General features: G+C 50.5%; 1 protein-coding gene and 1 long non-coding RNA gene across 2 annotated transcripts; both read right to left on the bottom strand.

The window, feature by feature from the left end:
• Nucleotides 1–119: 119 nt before the first annotated feature.
• On the bottom strand, nucleotides 120–20,376 carry PINK1 (PTEN induced kinase 1). Its single transcript, XM_027060209.2, has 8 exons — nucleotides 19,900–20,376; nucleotides 9,248–9,526; nucleotides 7,554–7,654; nucleotides 4,489–4,671; nucleotides 3,804–3,967; nucleotides 2,760–2,887; nucleotides 2,223–2,459; nucleotides 120–1,479 (listed from the first exon to the last, which is right to left on the bottom strand). Exons 1-8 carry the CDS (start codon nucleotides 20,293–20,295, stop codon nucleotides 1,222–1,224), a joined length of 1,746 nt encoding a protein of 581 aa, XP_026916010.2. The 5' UTR covers nucleotides 20,296–20,376; the 3' UTR covers nucleotides 120–1,221.
• On the bottom strand, nucleotides 10,506–14,996 carry LOC128312876 (uncharacterized). Its single transcript, XR_008292735.1, has 2 exons — nucleotides 12,207–14,996; nucleotides 10,506–11,308 (listed from the first exon to the last, which is right to left on the bottom strand). It is a non-coding gene; the product is annotated as an uncharacterized LOC128312876 (long non-coding RNA).
• Nucleotides 20,377–21,074: the final 698 nt, after the last annotated feature.

Below are 21,074 nucleotides of genomic sequence, written 5' to 3'. Positions count from 1 at the left end.
TAGCTGTAGTCCTAAAAAGCAGGTGTAAAATCACGTGAAATCCTTTTCTCATTGTTCTCTTTATTATGGTGTAAAGATCACTCTTAAAGCCACGTATTCAATTCAAAGCAAATAACGTCTTCTGCAGTTGAAAATGTGCATTTAATTCTTCACGATTTCTATAAGAAATGCTGGTCAAAAGGCAGATTAGCATTAAAACACTACACGGTTAACTTCCATTTCTTCATTACTTCTAGCTCCACTAGACTCGATTTGAGGGAGCTCAGTGGAAATGCTTCCGCAGACACACCCCAGAGCTTTCCAGAATGCTTGACTGAAGTGCAGAGGCTTCCTACTTCTCAGGCTTCACTGGATGTTTTCATTCTGACACCCGAATATACCGACCTGGGCAGATGTCTGCCTTAGCTCAGGAAGCACACAGGCTGATTCATGGCTGCCACTTTCAAACAAGCCGCAGTCCCTTCCTGGAGTCATGCTCTGCTACCAACAGGCAGGGCCTTGCTGGGCCCTCTGGAAGGTGAGGGGGGAGGCACACGTCTGGGCCTCACTCAGCCTCACCTCCAGACCTAACAGACCAGCTCAGCCACCGGCTTCACAGAGGTCCATGAGGGCTTTTGGTCAGCAGGTAACACCTCACTCCTCCTCATTTGCTGCAGAGAATGCATGCCTCTGGCTGTGTGCTCCGGTCTTCTCACCTTCTATTAGCATTTACACACAAGGGGCCTTGTGATTAATCAGGGTGTCTTTTTAGAATTAGGCCTTTTGAATTCATCTAGACCAGGGGTTGGCAAACTCTGACTTGTGAGCCAGTCTGGCCTGCTGCCTGTTTTTTGGGTTTTCAAATAGTTGGAAAAAATTAAAATATTAGTTACCCGTGAAATTCAAATTTCGGTGTATTTACATATTTAAGACTGCTTCTGCGCTACGAGACAGTCCGTTTGCCAGCTCCTCGACGCTGCCCGTGAGAACGTCAGACCACACAGGTTACGTGAGGCACCTAGGATGGCACAGCTAGGGTGAGTTAGTAGCTACGGACTGAACTTGGACGTGAGCTAGCTGTTCCTTCCATTTGCCAAACCCGAGGCCTTCTCCGGGCTGACCAGCCCTCCCTACGCCATCTGTTCTGCTCCCGCCCTCACTCCTGGGAGCTCTGCCCATTCACAGACCATCACCACACGGATGCTGCTAAGTTCTTTTAGTGATTCAGCTACAGCAGGGCCCTTATGGGGCTGCTCTCCAGGAGCAGAGGAGCAGGGCTGCCTGGCACAGCGTTTCATACTCCAGGTTGGCCAGAAATAACATCTTCATCTTTGTCTCCACGCAGCTCTTCTCCGTGAGCCTGTTGGCCAGTAAAGTGGCAGCGGACTGTTGGAGGAGCCAGCCGACCATCTTGTCTAGTTTCAGATTCTTCAGGGCCAGCGTGTGTTCCCCCCAGAGGCTTAAATGAAGCACGTTAGCAGCCACTCGGGCAGACGGTCTCTGCAACAGGCAGGGAAGCGGAAGCTTAGAACGTGTGGCTGGCAAAGCATGTGGCCCCAAACCCGATCCGTTAATGAATCCTCATTTCAGGGTCTTCCCTTCTCCGGCCCCAAATTCTTGTCCACCCCTATGTCTCTCCTTCCTACAACACCCTTCGCTCTCCTGACACACGCTGGCTGCTCACCCTCCATGCCGCAGGCTTTTCCAGGTGCACAAAGGTGCCGCAGGCCACATGTGTCGTGGAAATAGTCTCCCCGTCAAGGAAGGGCCACGAGCCACCTTAGACCTCTCCTCACTTAGTTAACTGGTGGCACTGAGCACATGCTGTGCGGTGGCAGGGAGGCGGGAGGACAGGGGTTTGAACCATGTCTGCCTTTGTGCTCTTCCCTAGGCATGCCGCCTGGCCTGGGCCTGGGCAGGTCCAGATCTGCTCTTGGGCGAGGCCTCACCTCTGTTTCATTAGATGTTGGCTGTTCCTAGAAGCTACAACTCTGTTAAACACTTCTTAAAAATGCATCTTCTTCCCTCTAAGTAACTGAAGCCACTGAAGCCAAGACAAGTTGCGTTGCTGGAACTGTAAGCTGGTGGCTACCTCCCCTACTCCTATTTATACTAAAGTTTGTTCTGTACAAACTTGGTTAGGACAGAGGAGCTATCGGTGACTCTAGTCTTGCCCAAACCTGGTCTTTACTCTGGAACATGAACTTTCACACAACTCCTGCAAGACCTGGGGACAGCCTCACCTTGCTGGCCTCTCGCTGGAGCAGTGACCTCACCAACTGTCTTGCTTCTAGAGGCACCGACTTGGGCAGTGCGGGCAGCTGAGCCTCCTGGTAACTGCGGCTTTCAAGGTGGGCCCTGCCCTGGCCGTAAAAGGGATTAGAGAGCCCGAAGATTTCGTAGGCGAGTGCACCCACTGCCCAGGCATCGGCTTTGCCGTAGTCAATCACTGCTCTGGGGCCCGGGCAGGCTGTGGACACCTGTTAGGAAGCAATGAGTGAGCTTCACGCTGCTGGCACCTAGAACGCATTCACGTTCCGGCACAGCATCTGACTCCTGGGCTGATCGGAACTCTGTCCCAAGAACCCAGAATTTGAGCTGTGGCTAGGACCCACGAGAATCTACTCAGGTTGCAGGGGACCTGTGCCAAATTAAGGGTCAGAAAAGATGGAGGTGTTGAGTAAATAATGAGGACAAGGACTTTCACACTTGTCCTCTCAGTGGAAGCACGGTGGAGAAGTATGTTTGCTGATGGCACAAGACCTGCTCAGCGGACTCACCTCAGGAGCCATCAGGCAGCCGTTTCCACCCCGGTCCACATACCAGCTGGTGAAAGGAAGCTGCAGGCCAATGCGCTCATCAGCCAGGCAGCAACCAAAATCTGTGATCACCAACCAGGGGCAGCCATCTGGGGAAGGGACAGGCAGAGGTAAGTGACTGGCCCCTCCAAGAGGCCTTCCTATGATCCCTACCATGGCCACCGTCAAGACATGGGTGAGAGAGGTTTACAAGGACTCCATGTTGGTCCAGGAGCGCAGGATGGCTACCCTGTTCCCAGAGAGCTCAACGGGAGGGCCAGCTAAGTGGGCACGGAAATGCCTCCAGGAAATCAAAGCCCCCAAACAAAGAACTGGATAAAAGCTTGGCTCAATCAAGCAAGTAATCGGAGCTAGCCCAGGACTGAAGGAGCTGCTCATGGTTTACTCAGCAGATGGTGCTGGGCTCAGACGATCTCTAAGAGCTCTTACCACCCCAAGAATCTGATCTGAACTTGAAACCCCAAATCCAAACCCAAGAAACTGGTCCATTAGGATTTAGTTGTCTGTAAAAGTATTCACACAGACTTTCTTTAAAAACCTAGTTCCTCTAGCAATTTAATTGCCTCTTATTTTCAATCTAGTTCAAAACTTAGCAGACATACAAATCTCCTTTAAAACAGCCCAGGTAAGGGGCCATCTAGCCTCTACTTCAGTGCCTCCAGCGTGGGGAACTCAGGATCCCCAGGGGCACTGGGCTTATCTTTGGACAGCTCTGTCTCAAAATGCTTTTTTCTACTGAGCTACAGTCTAGCTGGCAGCTAACTTCTGCCACCAAGTCTTGTGTTCTGTAAGTGGGCCACAGAAAGGAATCATTCCACAAGCCCTACAAAGAGAACAAAGGCCTCCATTTTGAAGGAGAGATTGCTCCCCTCTTGTGCATGGAGTGAAATTAAGACAACATGTAACAGAACATACAAAGTCAAAAAGGACCTGAAGGGTCCTTAAATGTTTGCAGACATGAGTCTGGTGCGCCCCGGATGGCTGTGAGGTAGGGCAGGGACCCACCTGCGTCCAGCTCCACGAGAATGTTGTCAGATTTCAAGTCTCTGTGCGCGACGCCCTGTTGAACCAGATGATCCACCCCCTCCAGGAGCTGCAGGATCATCACAGTGGCGAGGCGGGGGCTCGGGGTGTTCATACGAAGGTACTGGCGCAGGGTGCAGGGGTAGCTGGTGGAGAGGGTGACAGGGCCTCTGGCTATCACACATCATTGGTCCCCAGCATCTTACGATTAGGATGACGATCCTTCCTCATTGTGGAGTTTCTTAATCTTTTCTCCCTCAAGTATCCTTTCTGTTCCCACCCACTACCCTGAATTAGGAAGTGAGAGCTCGGGCCCCACGTGATGAAAGTAATGGAGCAGACACTCTTTCCTTAAAATGCCCATTACAGCAATGCCAGTAGGTACAGAGAGCAAGGAGAGAGAACTTTCTGTGTTAAACAAGACACACAACTGGTAAGGCAAGCCGTAGAGAAGGAGCAAGAATCAAATGTACCAAAAACACTAGGTGAAAACTATGTTCTAAGTGAAGACGAAGTTCTATTTTCATGAAAAATCATTCTAAAGGGACGCTGCTCTCTAGGGCAGTCTGCCCTCACCGTGGCCTTGCCCTACAGAAGGACGAGGTGCCTCCTCCCTGCCACCCCGGGGGCTGCAGGTGCACAGGGCCAGGGGCCGCCTCCTACTTACTTCTTCATAACGAGGAAGAGCGTCCGCCCGTGGCCCAGGCCTTCGGGGTGAAGACGTGGCGGCAGCACATCAGGGTAGTCGACCAGGGCCCCTGGCAGCAGTGGTACAGAAGAGGTGAAGGCACGGAAGACCCGGATGATGTTGGGGTGAGGGGCCAGTTGCTTGGGACTTCCCTTGGACTTTCTAGTTCAGCCAAATGAGACCAACGGAAAGATAATTATACCATGATAAATACTGACATTTAATCACCCATTTTAATCAAACACTTAGTACAGATCTGCTTTGTGTCAGGTGCAGAGCCTGGTGTTAGAGTGAAAAAACAAACCCATAGAGATGACTAATCACATTTGAGGACTCCGCTGGCCCATCCATCTGTCCATCCATCCATCCCATGCTGCAGAATACAGTGGTCAAGAGACTCTGGAATCTGACTCTGGTTTGAGTTTCAGGTCGGCCACTGTAAGCCCTTGGTCAGGTTACTTCTCTGCGCTCAGTCTCAACTGCCAAAGGGAATAGGGTAGTAACACACCTTGTAAGGTTGTTAATACTTACAAAGGACCCAGAATCTCTATGATCGCAAGGTGTTTTTTTTTTTTTCTTCCAATGTTTATTTCAGAGAGAGAAGGAGACACAGAATCCAAAGCAGGCTCAAGACTCTGAGCTGTCGGCACACAGCCCGATGCAGGCCTCCAACTCGTGAACTGCGAGATCATGACCTGAGCCAAAGTCAGATGCTCAACTGACTGAGCCACCCAGACGCCCCTATGATTGCCAAGTTCTAACCCTTAACATGGAGTATGAGCTTAATAAACCTTGGTTGAATAAATGAATCGGCACAGATGCAGGTTGTAGTACAGCCATCACTTGCCTGCCCAGACCTCCTCCTCAGGGATCCCCACACCCACAGGCCTGCTGGCGCACAGTGGCCATGTTCTGGATGGTGTGAGTTGGCCTGCTATATATCAGCCCCACCCCTCAGGCACTACTGACTGGGTGGGCACCTGACCTAAGGGCAAGGAGCCTGCAGTCACATCGGAGACCCAAACGGTTGGTGGGTAAAGGGAAGGGGGCTGGTTAGATTCTCTCTTGGAGGAACATTAATGAAAAAACATGGCGGTAATCTAGCAGTCAGCAATGGAACTGATGGTGGAAGGTGCCGGCCAAAAGTCACCCATGTGATCAAAGGCACACAGGAACAGAAGAGCTATGGGGGAAGAAAGAAGGACACCGGGTGAGAGAGTTCAGAGTGGAGGAGAAACCCAAAAACACGAAGACAACACTGAGGGAGCAAGATGGCCACCCCCATCCGAAGATCCGCCTCAGTTCCCGAGCTTTGTAGAGCCAGTCCACAGGTGGCCTCCTACTGCTCTCGCTCTCCAGTCCATCTGAGTGCACCCCTGCGTGCAATCAAGGGAGTTAAAGTGTTCCTAGCCTTGGGGCACCGGAGCTAGTAATAGAATCAGGAGGCTCACAGTTCAGGGTCGTCTGTGCCACAGTGGGAAAGCTCGGCTCGGTTGCCATGGGAGCCTGGGGATGAGCGTGTCCGTGTAAGGTATGTGTGTGTGGAGACCTGGAGTGGGACAGGAGGCTGTGGGGAGGGCAGCCCAAGTACAGCTAACTGCAACGTAGGAAGACAGGCAAGGAGGAGTGCGGTGCATTTGGAGGAGGGCCTTATGGATTCAATATGGTGGAGCACAGAGTGTAAGCGTCGGGGAGAGAAGTGGGAGGAGCAGATCACAAAGGTCTGAGCCTGAGGTCCCTAGATGAGCGGAGGCTAGGTAGAAACAGGAGTGCTCTCAGGGACTGAGACCGTTTCTCCTGAGTCACTGATGCCATATTCATGGAATCATCCAATGGACATTTACTGAGCTGCAAGGGTACACAGCAAACAAAACAGAAAAGCCCTGCCCTCAAGAGCTTCTAGGACAGCGGGAGAGAGAATAGACAGACATCTGTGATTTAAGGTCAAATGGGGATAAATGCCGTGAAGACAAATTAAAGCAGGGTAAGGGACTGGTGAGAGACAAGGACCACTTCAGATGGGAGGTCTGGGCGGCCCCTCCACCACAGAGGCATTGGTGCTCACATGAGCTACCCGACAGCATGTCAGCAGGCTGAGGTGCACACAGAAAGCCGCCTGAAGACAGCTGTACCCCTCAGAAAGCAGCAGACATGCAGACACCCACTTTTCCCTACGAAGGACTAAGGAGAGGAGGACGATACTAAGAACCCCCAGTCACGGGGAGCCTTCCAAACCATAGAAGGGGCTTTCCATGTGTCTTCTCAAGTCCCTGTGTCTACCTTCCTGTTTCTGACAGCACTGGGTCTAGAAACTAACCCTCCAGTAAGTTGCCAAATGCAGCCCCTGCTGGCGGTCCACAATCGTGAAGTGACCACACGTGTCTCTGTCACCCACTCAGCGTTGATCCTCACCACCGCACACCTGGCGCTTACAAAGCACGAGGAGCATGAGCTGCCGTCCACCCCTTCTTCTCTCTGTGGAGAAGGCCTCTCTGCCTTCCCTCCTGCCCAGGTGGTGCCTCCTCATCCTTCCAAAGGCAGCACTGATGGTCGCTTCAAGAGGCCCATCCGTTCACGCTCCCCCAGCGCCTGAGCACACATGGCCGTAGGTAGCCCTTACCTCCCCGGCCTCTGCTCCCACCTTGTCCGGCTCCTCTGTCACACACAGAACTCTTGGGGACCAAGCCCCCCACCTTTTAATCTCTTGGCATTGCCGCTGTTAGTGGAATGAGTGCTACCTCTGCTGGGGATGGAGTTCAGCGACAGGGAGGCGGCATTCCACCTGGGCATTGCTTAAGAGCAATCAGATCAACTTTCCAACATTCTGAATTGGGCGTTTTTGGATGGCCTTCTCTGGGAGATCTTCAGTTGGGGTCAGATGATCTGCAATCCTCTCCAAGTGAAATTATCCAGCAACTACAAATCCATCATTCGCCGCATCATTCAGTGAGCATTTATGATCGACATGACGCCACACAGAGGACACGGGAGGATTCTGCTCTCGCAGAACTCACAACCAGTCCGGTGGGCAGAGGGGTGCGTACCTGTAAGTGACTGCTCCGTACTCCCCAGCCAAGGCCACTCGACTAGCTGGGACTAGCTCCTGGCTCATTGTGTTCAAGATGGCTTCACTGGAAGAGCCTGCCTGGAACACAATCATGAATTCAGGGTTACGTGGACTAGAGCAAGTCCGAGTCTTCCTTGTAATCTGGACCAGACAGCTACTGCCTAGAATTTTTTAAAAAAAATCTTAAAGTAATCTCTATACCCAATGTGGGGCTTGAACACACAACTCCAAGATCAAGAGTCACATGCTCCACAACTGAGCCAGCCAGGTGCCTCTAGAATTGGTTTTGACATTCAAGATAGGGGCAAGCCAAGCCTAGTCTCTCCTGAGAGGGAAGAGATACTGTCCCCCACCACCTCCCAGGGGGCTGCCACACCCCACCTCAATCTCCGGGCAGCTCAGGTGCCCAGGGCAGGAAGGGATGGCAAGATGGTCACGGTCAGGGATCTTTCTCACTGCCATCAATGCCTCCGGTCCCCACCAGGCTCAAAACTGGCCACTGGAACACAAAGACTCCCCCTGGCAGGCTGCCTTCAGCAGACAGGCAGAGATGGACAAACTCGCCCTGGATAAAGTGGTGCTGAATCACAGGACAGCCCTCCCCACCCCTCCAGTAGAAAGAGCCAAACTCGAGGAAAAACACCATATTTCCTCGTTTCATTATGAATGGCACTCACGCCCTGTGGAACCTGTTAGGAACCCTACAGGAATTAAGTCTTTTAGCTTTTGTGAGCACAGTAGGTGCCATGCCCACCAGTGGAGGTTTGATGCCAACACTGGATGTTTTCCAGGCCAAGTACTTGGCTACTTGTTAGCTATTAGCCAGCTGGGAAGGGCAATAGTCTAATAACCTTCATCCCCCAGATCAAAACAAGAAACTGCGTTCGTGGGGCACCTGGCTGGCTCAGTCAGTGGAGCGTGCAACTCTGGATCTCGGGGTTGTTGAGTTCAAGCCCCACGTTGGATGTGAAGATTACTTGAAAATAAAATCTTTAAAAAAGAAAGAAAGAAACTGCATTCTTTAATGTCCAGCATGAGCTGTGTCCCATTCTTAGGCTTGGACGGATGCTCTGGGAAGGAGAAAGAACATTAGGTCTTAATTAATTTTCTAAACCTATCTATATAGTGAAAAGGGAAAGAAATTAGACAGAAATCTGTTTTTGTGGAGGGAAAAAACTCAATTTCCCAAAGCTTTGCGTCCTTCCAGAGTTGAGGGCAGGGAGGTGACAAGCAAGCCTGTGATCTGGAGGTGAGGCTAAAGGGGGAGTCTGGAGGACAGGCGTGTGGCCTCTCCTCTCAAGTGAGGCAGGTCAGGGGAAAGAGGGAGGGTGGGGGTAAACTGCGCACCTGAATCCAGCTAATGGACCAGCACTGACAAATGAGAACCCAGGTGCTCAGGCCCTTGCCGCCCGTGTGTGGTGCACAGACCAGAAGCACGGGCATCACCAGGGACCTTGTGAGAAAGGCAGCATCTCAGCCCCGACCCCAGACCAGCTGACCAGAATCTGCCTTTTAACCCGATCCCCAGGCGATTTGCCGACTGTCACAATTTGAGGCGCCTGTACTGTGGAGACTCCGCCCATCTACTTCCCGGTAAAGGGCACTATCGGGTCCACCAAGACTGGCATTTTGAGAAACGCCCAACCCAAAGGTGAAAGGCCCCCTCCTCACCGAGATGTTCCACATCATCTTGATGGCTAAGGGAAAGCCAGCGGCCTGGGAAGCCGGCTCCTCTTCCTGGGGAGCGGTATCTGGGCCTCTGCCAGGAAGCCCGATGCTCCTAGCCACCTCCAGGCTCTGGGGCAGCACAGGCACGGTGGCTTCGTACACAGCTGCGCTGCAACCCTTGCCAATGGGCTGTCCTATCACATACTCCTCCAGCCGGAAGCCCTGCCAGCATCGGGTGTCCAGTGGTTCCGGGAGCAGCTTGTTTTTCTGGGTGAAAATTGCCTGTGAGGAACAAAACAGGCGCGATGAGCCAAGGTGCCTAATAAAGCTCAAGTAAAGGGAAGTCGGGGGAGTGGGGGAGAGGCAGAGCCACACAAGGTCTTCACCGACAGGATCAAGAGCTAATAAAAGCACAACCAAACTGGGTTTTACTGCTCATCCTGGGCTCAGGCCACCTACCTTTCTCTCCCGTTATTCGGAAGAACGTTTTCTCAAACTCTGTACCTTCGCTGGAAACAGAGACGGCCCAACACAGAACACTTGTTAGTTAAGAGGCCAAAACTTCTAAATTCTGCAGCTGGCACACCTTGCCTGTTGAGCTCCCGGCACAATCTCAGAGGCTTCTGATCTCAGAGACCACTCTCTGTCGTGCAAGGACCCTGGCAGGCAGCTGCCACTGGGTGGTTCTCGGGAGCTGTGGACGGGCAGCTCTCCTTCGGTCTTCAGAGGAATCCGAGGGTGGTGTTTGGGCAAGTCTGTGTCTGCTACTAATGCCGTCGCAAAGGGTTTTGGAGGCTTTGTATGGGCTGCCAGCCCGGCGGCCGGATCTGCCCGATTGTTCCCCCTGGGCAATCAAACAGTCTGATTTCTGGTGTCCTGGGCCACGGGCACCGGCTGCCTCCTTGGGTTCCAACACGGCTCTAATAATCCTAAACTGCCTGAAGTCTACCTCAAGTGTGCAGTTTGCAGGGCTTCAGGAGAAAGGGCAGTGTTAGGGAATGGGAATAGGAGAAAATTGGAAACCTTAGTTTGGAGAATCATAACCAGACACTGGAGGAAATCAGAATTCACAATCCAGCCCAGTTTAAGAGGCAAACAACAAACATCCAAACAGAGTTAATCTAACGTCCACAAAGGTCTGATTTTTTTTTCCTAAAATCACCCCCACTTCCACCAAAGATAACCAAATTAAGACTCCAGCTTTAACAACGTTGGCCTAATTATTTCCATGAGCGCTGCAAGAGTGACTAGCCATATAGAGTTTGCCTTTTTTTTTTTTTTTAAATCTGCTTTGCTGGAACTTCTCAAAGAATTTCAGACTGAACTTTTAATAGCCTCTCAGGGCTAAGAAGCCAAGCCAAGTACTTGCCATCAGACTCTGTCTGCAATACCTATAGATTCGGGTAAGTTCCTCTCTTCTTGAGGTCCCTAAAATATCCTGAGGTTCCTGCACCTGCCAGAAAATGACCTGCTGGGAACTCTGTAAGTAAGTACAAAGCTGATTTTTCCAAGGCACTTCATTGGCTCCAAAACGTCAGCCTTAGTTCCTTAAAGCTGTCTGCTCATATCTGAGTCAATGCACGTCTCCCTCAAATATGATAGTCCAAAGCCCTGATAATATAACCAATGTTTCCAAATGTGTCCTGTCCTAAGAACAGATTCTTACTGAACGTATACAAATACATACATTGCCATGAAAATATAAGAATACTCACTGAGAGTTTCTGAATCTGGAGGGATCAGGTGGGGAGAAAAAGATAAATGTATCATGTTTGTTTACAAAGGGATTATTCTACCAAATTTCTGCAAGTCATAATAGCTTAAGAGAAAAACACTTTCCTTAAATCTGGACGAGCAAACATTAGAGAACCAGCAGCGTTTCAATCAAGAGTAATTATCTTCCTCAATTCATTCAGTCCCATGTTACTAATTCTTGCTCTGTTTGAATGGTTTTCCTGTTAGTTCCAGAAGTTCTTACTCAGTTTGGCTTTATCATCTTACTGGTATGAGAGACCCGTATTTGTCAAAAGTCCTTCCCATGAATCTCCTTAAGCTGAAACCCATCTGTAATAGCATCAGAGTAAAACAATAACTATAAATGACAGAAAACTAAAAAAATGGCCATGGTTTTTCTGTGACACACAACACTTTAATAATTGGAATTACAAATGATGACATTACCCCAGGACATATCAAAACCTTAGGAATTTTATACAGTTTCTGGAAGAGTTATAGCATCCACTCATACAATCTAAGGTTTATCCTCACTTATTTGACAGTGCTTCCCATGTAATTTGACATACCAAATAAACAAGCCTAATTAGTAAAAAAAAAAAAAAAAGAAAAAAAGAAAAAAGATTTCATTTAGAAGTTGAATCTTGGGAAGTTGATCAGAAATATCAGAAGGCTTTACTTACTATTATTTTTTTAAGTTTATTTATTTGATAGAGCGTGAGCACGAGCGGGGGAAGGACAGAGAGAGGGGGGGACAGAGAATCCCAAACAGGCTCCCAATGTGGGGCTTGAACTCTCCAACTGTGAGATCATGACTGAGCTAAAATCCAGAGTCAGACGTGTAACTGTAACCACCTGAGCCACCCAGGCACCCCAGTATTTATGTTTGAGAGAGAGGGAGAGAGTGCATGAACTCTCGAGTGGGGGAGGGGCAGAGAGAGAGGGGGACCTGAGACTCTGAAGCAGGTGCTGATCTGTCAGTGCAAAGCCTGACGTGGGGCTCAAACCATGAGATCATGACCTGAGCCCACGTTGGATGCTCAACCAACTGAGCCACCCAGACGCCCCAGAAAACTGTCGTTTGTAACAGGAAAACCAAATTCTAATCTTATATTGATGTACTTCTGATAGCAAAACTCATTCATTCCAACAAGGCGAATTTTTGAAAAATGGTATGTAGTCCCTCCTTTGTCCCTTCCTGTCACTGCCCATGTTGACATACACTTACTGAGACGGGGCCATCCGGGGTGCTGCATGGAGCTGAGTCCTTGTGCTGGGATGTGCTGACCAGAACCCCCATCAGGAATGAAGGACCCTCAGCTGGTGGGCATGCTGCTAATGGTTCTTAGCTCTCAGGGCTCACGAGCGAGGGCATTGACTGAAGACACCTGCCTTGTCCAGGCCATGCCCTCTTCCCAGGCGGTCTCATCTAATGGCCATTCAGTACAAGTGTATGAAAGTCCAGCCCTCTGCCCCAGTTTAGGCTGGTTCTAAAGAGGAACCCAACTTTTGGAAACTCCTCAGAGAGTCAGCTGAGGCTTCTGTTGAGGTTGTGTCACTGCTCAACCTCTGCCTGATCCTGTTCTCTCAACCAGCCTTCTCTTCCCCAGGTGTCGACCACTCCCTAAAAAACTTCTTTATGCACTCATCTCCGTAATCTTAGTCCCGACCGTGCACAAAATTCCTTTCCAAAGATTTCCTTCTCACAAATCTTCTACAACTTCTTAAAATCAGGTTTTGTCCTAAGTTTTCCTTCTTTAAATAACCAGTCTCAATTCCCTTGCATACAGAGTTGTTTCCCTTAACAGAAGCCAAAAAGAAACCCATGTTAGTTCTCAGTGATTGTTTAGATTACCAAAACACTTTATAACATGAACCTATTGACTTGCAGTAAACACAGGCAGAACAAACAACAGTTGTACCTCCTACGTCTACTACTGGAAACTTTAAAAACACATCCATTTTAATTAAACCAACAACCCTGAATTAGCTTTAATATTGAATATTTTCCCAACTCACATGAACTTAAAAGTGTTTTTCTCAGTTTTGGAATGCCTAATTCTTACAAGCACTTGCCTTTAAACCAACTACATTGACCTCTTTGTCAAATTAATTTTAGTAGCACCATCCACAGGTAGAGAAAAAAATCTCACATTTACAACACACATGGACACACATACAGATACACAAGCAGGAGGCAAACAAAATCTGGGCCGCCTGGGTGGCTCAGTCAGTTGAGTGTCCGACTCTTGATTTTGGCTCAGGTCATGATCTCACGGTTGAGCTCTGGGCTGAGCATGGAGCCTGCTTGGGATATTCTGTCTGTCTGTCTGTCTGTCTGTCTCTTTCTCTCTCTCTCCTCCCACCCCCTTAAAATAAATAAGTAAACATTAAAAAACAGATGCAAACAAAATCTTAAAGGCCCAGTTTCCAAATATATCATAATTTATGGATCCACTGATCGGTCATTTTTCTCCAGTCTAATGAATACTGTGGGAAAGCAGTGTTGCAAAGCAAGAACTGCCCAATTTTGGAGAATACAGACCAAAGGGCTGCATTTGGGGATCAAATTCACTTTCCATTTTCCGATCAGAATACGGCTGGTTTTGTCCAAAGATACCAAAAGCTGCAGCAACAAACAAACCAAATGAAGCACTGAGTGCCTCTGGGAGCACTGGTTCCTGCCCCAAAGCCAAGGCTTCGTTGTCTGACCCAAACAGCTTCCTAGTCAACTTTCAGACAAGGGGGCGCAGAGATCCACACCAAAGCCCCCTGTTTGGAGGCACCCAATGGGAAGAGGAAATGCGCTCACCTGCCCTTGCATGTCAAGTACTCATCAAGAGGCGTGTCCACCCGAAGCCGAAAACCATTTCCTCGCTGCAAAAGTTAAATTGGGTCCCCAAGGCTGGCAGTGCCCAGTTGGGGTTGGGCTCTGGGGACAGTCCCTAGGACAAAGAGCCTAGGCAGTCGCTTGGACTGGTCACCACACTCCCAGAACTGGCTGGGGGCTGAGGAACCACAGGCAGAGAGCTCCCGTTGGCTCACAGCAAAATCAGTCACTGAGACAGTGAATGTGCAGCAAGGAAAGGGTTTTTTCAAGAGGCCACCTGAGTCTGAGACGAGAACCCAAGCCTCAAATCCAGCTATCCAGAGGAAGAGAGTCAGGGATATTTAAAGACCAGAGGAGGGGCACCTGGGTGGCTCAGTCGGGTGAGCATCCAACTCTTGATTTTGGCTCAGGTCATGATCTTACAGTTCGTGGGATCGAGCCCCATGTCAGGCTCTGTGGTGACAGCACAGAGCCTGCTTGGGATTCTCTCTCTCCCTCTGTCCCTCCCCTGTAAGCGTGCTCTCACTCAAAGCAAATAAACATTTAAAAATAATAAAGGCAAGTGGAAAAGGTCTGGGTAAAAGGTTGCTGTTGTGTTTATTAGTCCCATTAACCCTCTGGTTACCAGTTTCACATTCACACATCACTCTTCTGTTAAAACACCTAACAGCTTACTCAGCACCTTGGCTGGGTGCTTCCTATTTGTGAAAACTTTCACAGGACTCATCTGCCCACAAGCGCCTTTCATATGCCTCTCTCTGGACCTGATTCCATTGTGTTGTTCCACCTCGTTTATTTAGCCCGACTCATCCATCAAGTCCCAACTGGAGCTCCTCCCTCTTCAATAACCAGCCTGGACATCTAGCCTGCAGCAACGTGTCCTTCTGGAGGATTCCTACAATGCTTCGTATCTATAAGCTAATTCATGATAACTTTTAACTTAAGGAAGAAAGGAAGGAAGGAAAGAAGGAAAGAAGAAACATAGAAAAGAAAGACGATCTCACTGTGCCAACTGGTTTCTAAACTCCATAGAGCAGAACCGATGTTCTGTAATCTTTTATCAACCATGGCTTTAAGAATGAGACTCACAAGAAGTTACAAAAAAAACCCCAAAAAACTACAAAGTGTCCTCTGTCCCTTCAGTTGCCTCCCATGGTGACATCTTATAAAGCAGCGATACAATATCAAAACTGGGAACGTGAATTGGTGCAGTGCTATCAACTAGACCACAGACCTTACTCAGTTTTACCATCTTTTAAAACCTGCATTCATTCGTGAGTGTGCAGTTCTATGCAAGTTTTTGAACAGGTGAAGTTTAATATAAAGAATTATTGACTTGAGGCACCTGGGTGGCTCAGTCGGTTAAGCGTCTAACTTCAGCTCAGGTCATGATCGTGTAGCTGTGGATTCGAGCCCCGCATCAGGCTCTGTGCTGACAGCTCGGAGCCTGGAGCCTGCTTCCAATTCTGTGTCTCCCTGTGTCTCTCTGCCCCTTCCCCACTCACACACTCTCTCTCTCAAAATAAATAAACATTAAAAAAAATATATAAAAAAAGAATTATTGACTTTAACAGCAAATTGAAATAACAAGGGATTCACTGATAAGGTGCCTTGGTATTTACTGGAAATCCCCTTTCTGTGGTGGAGACTCATTCGCAGGGAGGTGGCTCAGTGGAAGCACTCCTCTCTGAAACTGCCTGGGGGCTGGGGGCGCCAGGCGAAGCAGCTGAGTGCCTGACACCTCGGGAGTCACCTGCTGGGGTGGCCCTGCGCGCAATGCAGGTAACGAGAGCCGGCAAAGCAAGCACACCCTCAGGGAACCAGCAAGCCGAAGCCTTTCCTCCCATAATCCCTCTGGTGCCCTCTACTGACAAGTCATGTCACACACCTAGCAAAGGAAATCAAGTTCAAAGGCCCAGGTCAATTCTCGCAGAGCAACAAGCCGAACTGGAGCTGAGTCAATAAATCGATAAGTGGGAACACCATGGAACTTGGGGCGTTACCGGCATCCAGTGAATCAGGCTGCTACAGCGTGCGGTGAGCTGAGCAGTCTCACACAGGAAAGAACCATCCCCGTAATGGTGCCAGTAGCACCCCTGTATCAGCCAGGGTCCCGGCAGGAGACAGTAGCACACTCAAACAAGGACGGATACTCTGAGAAGAGTCTCTTGACATAGTTGTGGACAGGTGTGGGGAAACTGGGGGAGAGCACAGATCCCTGGGGCTGCTTACCTCCCCCAGGTCTGGAGAGGCAGGAGGCTCGTGAGACCCAGGAGAGAAGCATGGTGGAAAGAGCTGCCTGACAGGATGACCGGGGCTGTGACCTTTCAGCACAGGGTGCAGCCGGCCAGAGGCCCTGAGATGGGGAATTAATACCCCAAACCCACGCTCTCCCCTCTGGCCTGCTGGTGCCACAACCCACATCCCACTCCAGCCCCCATGTTGAGTGAGCCCAGATGGAAGCCAGGAGTTTGGAGAGCCATCGGACTCTCCACCGGGCCCCGCTGAGGTCCGGCTTGATGGGGAGGGGGTCGAGGGCTGGGCGGGGATGGGGCTGGCTGTTTCCCGACGCTGCTCCTCCAGCCCCAACCCGAGCCCTGTGCCCAGTCAGCCCCCAGAACCTCGTATTTGGACAGCACTTCCTCCAGCAAGTTCCGATGAGGGCCGGGTTGGACACAGCAGGGAGGTCTGAGACGTCCAGGCCCTGGTAGCTGATGGCACAGCCACTGGCATGGCAGCCTCTACAGGCAACACCTGAAACTCCAAGACCTCAAGAGAGAAATGGCCACGTTCGTTTGACCATATCCACTCCTTGTCCCGAAACGTGGCAGTGCCCCCTGCGTCAGGACGAAATGGGCCCCTTCCAAGTATGCTCCTTGATGCAGGTGAAGGGTCCAGTTTTCTGAGGCACCTTCAACACCTGCTGTCGGGACAGGTGTTCTCGCAGAGCCTCCACGTCACACAAGCGGTCAGCCAGGAACTGGAGCAGCGGCCTTTCCTTCCTCTGATTGCCCTCCAGGGCCACCGCCCTGCTCAGGCCACAGATGCCCCCAGGACTCCCATGACAGACCAGGGCCGCCAGGTGCAGGGACTCTTAAAGCCCCCAAACTCTTCCTTCAGTCTCCCTCCAGTCTTCTCTTAGCCTGTTCCGATTCTGCCCTGGGCGCCGCCACCGCGCCGGGATGAGGTCAGCTCTATGCAGTTTTATTTCACGTACAGATTCGTGTAGTCACCACCACGATCAAGACTCAGAACTGTGCCATCACTGAAGAACCTCTTTGTGCTACCTTTTTGTATCTGCACCTCCCCTCGCCACCCCCGTCCTCTGGCAACCACTGATCTGTTCCCCATCTCTATAGTTTTGTCACTTTAAGAACATTATATAAATGGGAGCGCCTGGGTGGCTCAGTCGGTTGAGCGTCCGACTTCAGCTCAGGTCATGATCTCACGGTCCGGTCCGTGAGTTCAAGCCCCGCGATGGACTCTGTGCTGACAGCTTGGAGCCTGGAGCCTGCTTCGGATTCTGTGTCTCCCTCTCTCTCTGCCCCTCCCCTGCTCATGCTCTGTCTCTGTCTCAAAAATAAATAAAAACACTAAAAAAAAAAAAGGAATGTTATATAAATGGAGTCACACAGTATATACCCCTTTGGGACCTTTTTCACTAGGCATAATATCCTTGAGGTTGTTACCTGTATCAATAGTTGATGCCTGGTTATTGCTTAATGTTCACCGTACGGCTGTACCAGAGTTTAACAATTCACCTGCCGAAGGATGTGCGGGTTGTTTTTAATATTTTGCTACTGTGAATAATGCTGCTATGACTATTTACTATTTAAATCATTTTTAAATGTACAGTTCCATGGCACTAAGCACATTCACCTGGTTGTGCCACCATCACCACCATCCATCACCATGACTCTCTTCATCTGGCAAAACTGAAGCTCTATATACACTCAACATTAACTTCCCATTCCCTCCTCCCTCCAGTCCCTGGTAGCCACCATTCCACTTTCTGTCTCTGTGAATTGACTAAGTATTTCATATGAGTGGAATCATACAATATCTGTCCTGTTGTTGTGTGTGTTTTTTAAAGTAGGCTTCATACCCAACCAGGGGCTTGAACTCACGACCCTGAGATAAAGACCTGACATCAAGAGTTGGATCTTGTTGGGGGGTGGGGGGGGAGGGGCGCCTGGGTGGAAGTCGGTTGAGCATGTGACTCTTGATTTCCGCTTACGTCATGATCCGAGGGTCGTGGGATGGAGCCCCACATCGGGCTCCGTGCTGAGTGTGGAGACTGCTTAAGATTCTTTTTCTTTTCTTTCTTTCCCTTTCTTTCCTTTCTCTTTTGTTTTCTTTCTTTCCTTCTTTTTCTTTCCTTCCTTCCCCCCTCTCTCTCTGCTCCTCTCCCCCACAAGCACTCTCTCTCTCTAAGAGAAAAACAAAGGTCGGACTCTCGGGGTATCTGGCTGGCTCCGTCGGTAAAGCATGTGACTCCTGATATCGGGGGTTGTAGGACTGAGCCCCACATTGGGTGTAGAGATTACTTAAAAAAAAATCTGAAAACGAAGAGTCCAACACCTAAGCGACAGAGACTCCTAGGCATCCCAACACCTATCCTTTTGTAATTGGCTTATTTCACTTAGCATAATGTTCTCAAGTTTCATGCATGTTCTACCACGCGTCAGAATTTCTTTTCAAGGCTGAATAATACTCCATTGCATTTAGATACCACACTTTGTTTATCCATTCATCCATCCATGGATATGTGGGCTGCTTCCGTCTTCCGACTATTGTGAACAACGCTGCTGTGAACATGGGGGTACAAACATCTGCTCAAGTCTCTGCTTTCAGTTCTTTTGGGCACATACCCAGAAGTGGAATTGCTGTATCAAATGAGAAATCTATTTGTAATTGTTTGGGAACTGCCATACTGTTTTCCACATCTACATCTCCTGCTGACAAGGACAGCAGCTGGGGACTAGGCCAGACATCACCTGTCACCCAAACTGGCCAGAGCTCAAACATGAGACACTCTGGTGATGGATGAGTCAGGAGAACTGGAACAAGGGCTGGAAACCAGAAAACACGGCAGACATTGCCCAGTCCTTGACCAGCTGTGTCCCTGGGCAAGTCACACTATCTTCCCTGACCTCCACCCTAAGCTGTACAATGCAGGCACTGTAGTAACGCAGTGAGTGGTTTCAAATCCCAGGAAGAAGACTGAACCCCCTGGAAGAAATGGGAATTCGGCCAGTGGATGGCCTTCAGACTTGAACCACAACAATGGCTCTTCCTGGGTCTCCCGCCTACCTAACTACCCCACAGATTCTGGATTTGCCAGCCTCCGGAATTGCAGAGACAACTCCTTAAAACAAATCTCTCTGTTTATAAACACATGCTATTGGTTCTGTCTCTCTGCAGATGCCTAATACAGATTTTGGTTGAACAGAAACACAGATCTCTGAGCTATTTTAAGCATTTGAAAAGCTCAACTCCCACCCCCACCCCCACCCCATATTCAGTGGCTCCTGATAAATTTACACAGGTTAACTAAAAACTGTTAGGTCCTGTTTTCTACCGCTGTTCATAGTTTTTACTTTGGCTTCAGCTATGTCACTAACTTGGCTAAACTGTGGAGGCTTAGGTTAAAGGCACAGGCCTTGGAGAGTCAGACTTTGGGTACTGGCCTCTATTAGCTGTGTGCCTTTGAGCAAACTACTCCACCTCTCTGAGTACTTTTCCCCATCCATAAACTGAGGATGACAGCTACCTCAGGAACAGAAGTGCTATGATTTAACTGTCATTACATTTTAGAAAATTAAACACAGAGCCATTAGCCCTGGTGCAGCGGGAGCTATAATTAGCAGCATAACGACGAAAAGGTGCTGTTTGAGGAAGGGAAAATGTGAGGTGCTGGCTCCATATCAGGAGATCAGTATCATCGCAAATGAACCTTCACTGCTCATTTCCAACGAATTTCCAGCTCTGACAGAGGTAGAGCTTGACCCGCCGCGGCCCCAGGCAGCAGGTGATCCCAGCCCCGCCCCTCGCCGCCCCCACATTAGCCCCGCCCCCGGCCGGCGCCCACCTGGATCTCCTGACAGGCCGACGCCGCCCGCCGGCCCTCCGCCTGCTTCTCCTCGATGAGGCCCAGGCCCAGACCGAAGGCCAGAAACACGGCCCGGCCGCAAGGGCCCGCGCCACCCCGGGCCCGCACCGCGAACTGCCGCTGGAGCCGCGCCGCCAGCCCGACCACCGACTGGCGGAAGAAGCGGTAGCGGTCGGGCAGCCCGAGCCCGAGCCTGCGCGGCTCCGCGCCGGGTCCCGCGGTCTGACCCCGGCGTTCTCCGCGGCCCCATCCCGCCGCGGGGCCCGGCCGCTCGGGCCGTCCCCAGCCATAGGCCGGGCCAGGCTTGGCCGTGAAACGCAGCAGTAGCGCTCGACCCAGCTGTAGGCCCCGGCCCAGCGCCTGTCGCACCGCCATGGCGGCACCGCGACCCGGTCCCCCAGCCGCAGGCCTCCGGGACGCCGCGCACCACAACAAACTTCAGGGACGGCGCCTCTACGCAGGCGCAGGCGCCGAGGGGAGGGGCGGGGCGGGGCGGGGCCGCCGCTCTAGCGGTTCCCCGGCTGGGCGCGAGAGGGCGCCGTGTGCGCACCTGCGCGACGGGTAGTTTCTCGCTCTTGCGCACTTTGAACCCGGCGTGGAGGGATTAAGCGTTAGGGAAATTCTCAGTGTGAACATCGCTGGTCCTGGGCCAAATCGAGAAACTGATAAAGGAAACTAATATTTATTGACTATCACCCGCTGCGCCAGACTCTTTACGTCTGTTAATTTATTTAATTTTCGCACAAAGATAGGAATGTCATTTTTACAGATAAGGAAACAGGCATTGAAAGGGCAGTGACTGGGACACCTGGGTGGCTCAGTCGTTGAGTGTCCGACGTCAGCTTAGGTCATGATCTCACAGTTTGTGAGTTGGAGCTGGCGTCAGGCTCTGTGCTGGGCGCCTGGAGCCTGCTTCGGATACTGTGCCTCCTCTCTCTCTCTCTCTTCCTCCTCCACTCGTGTTCTGCCTCTCTCTCTCTCTCAAAAGTAAATAAAACATTAAAAAAAATAATAAGAAAGGGCAGTGACTGAGGTCCCATTCGTTGTCAGAGCTTAGATTAAAGTTCATGTTGCCCTGATTCTTGGGTCCTTGCCCACCCCACCACTCATGCCCTTAGGCTCCTCTCTACAAGCCCACAGTCCTGGTAGCTTCC

The sequence above is a fragment of the Acinonyx jubatus genome, chromosome C1 (assembly GCF_027475565.1).
Source record: "Acinonyx jubatus isolate Ajub_Pintada_27869175 chromosome C1, VMU_Ajub_asm_v1.0, whole genome shotgun sequence".
NCBI classification, from domain to species: domain Eukaryota; kingdom Metazoa; phylum Chordata; class Mammalia; order Carnivora; family Felidae; genus Acinonyx; species Acinonyx jubatus.
Note: the sequence above shows the minus strand (reverse complement) of the source record. Positions and strands in the feature narration are given on the sequence as shown.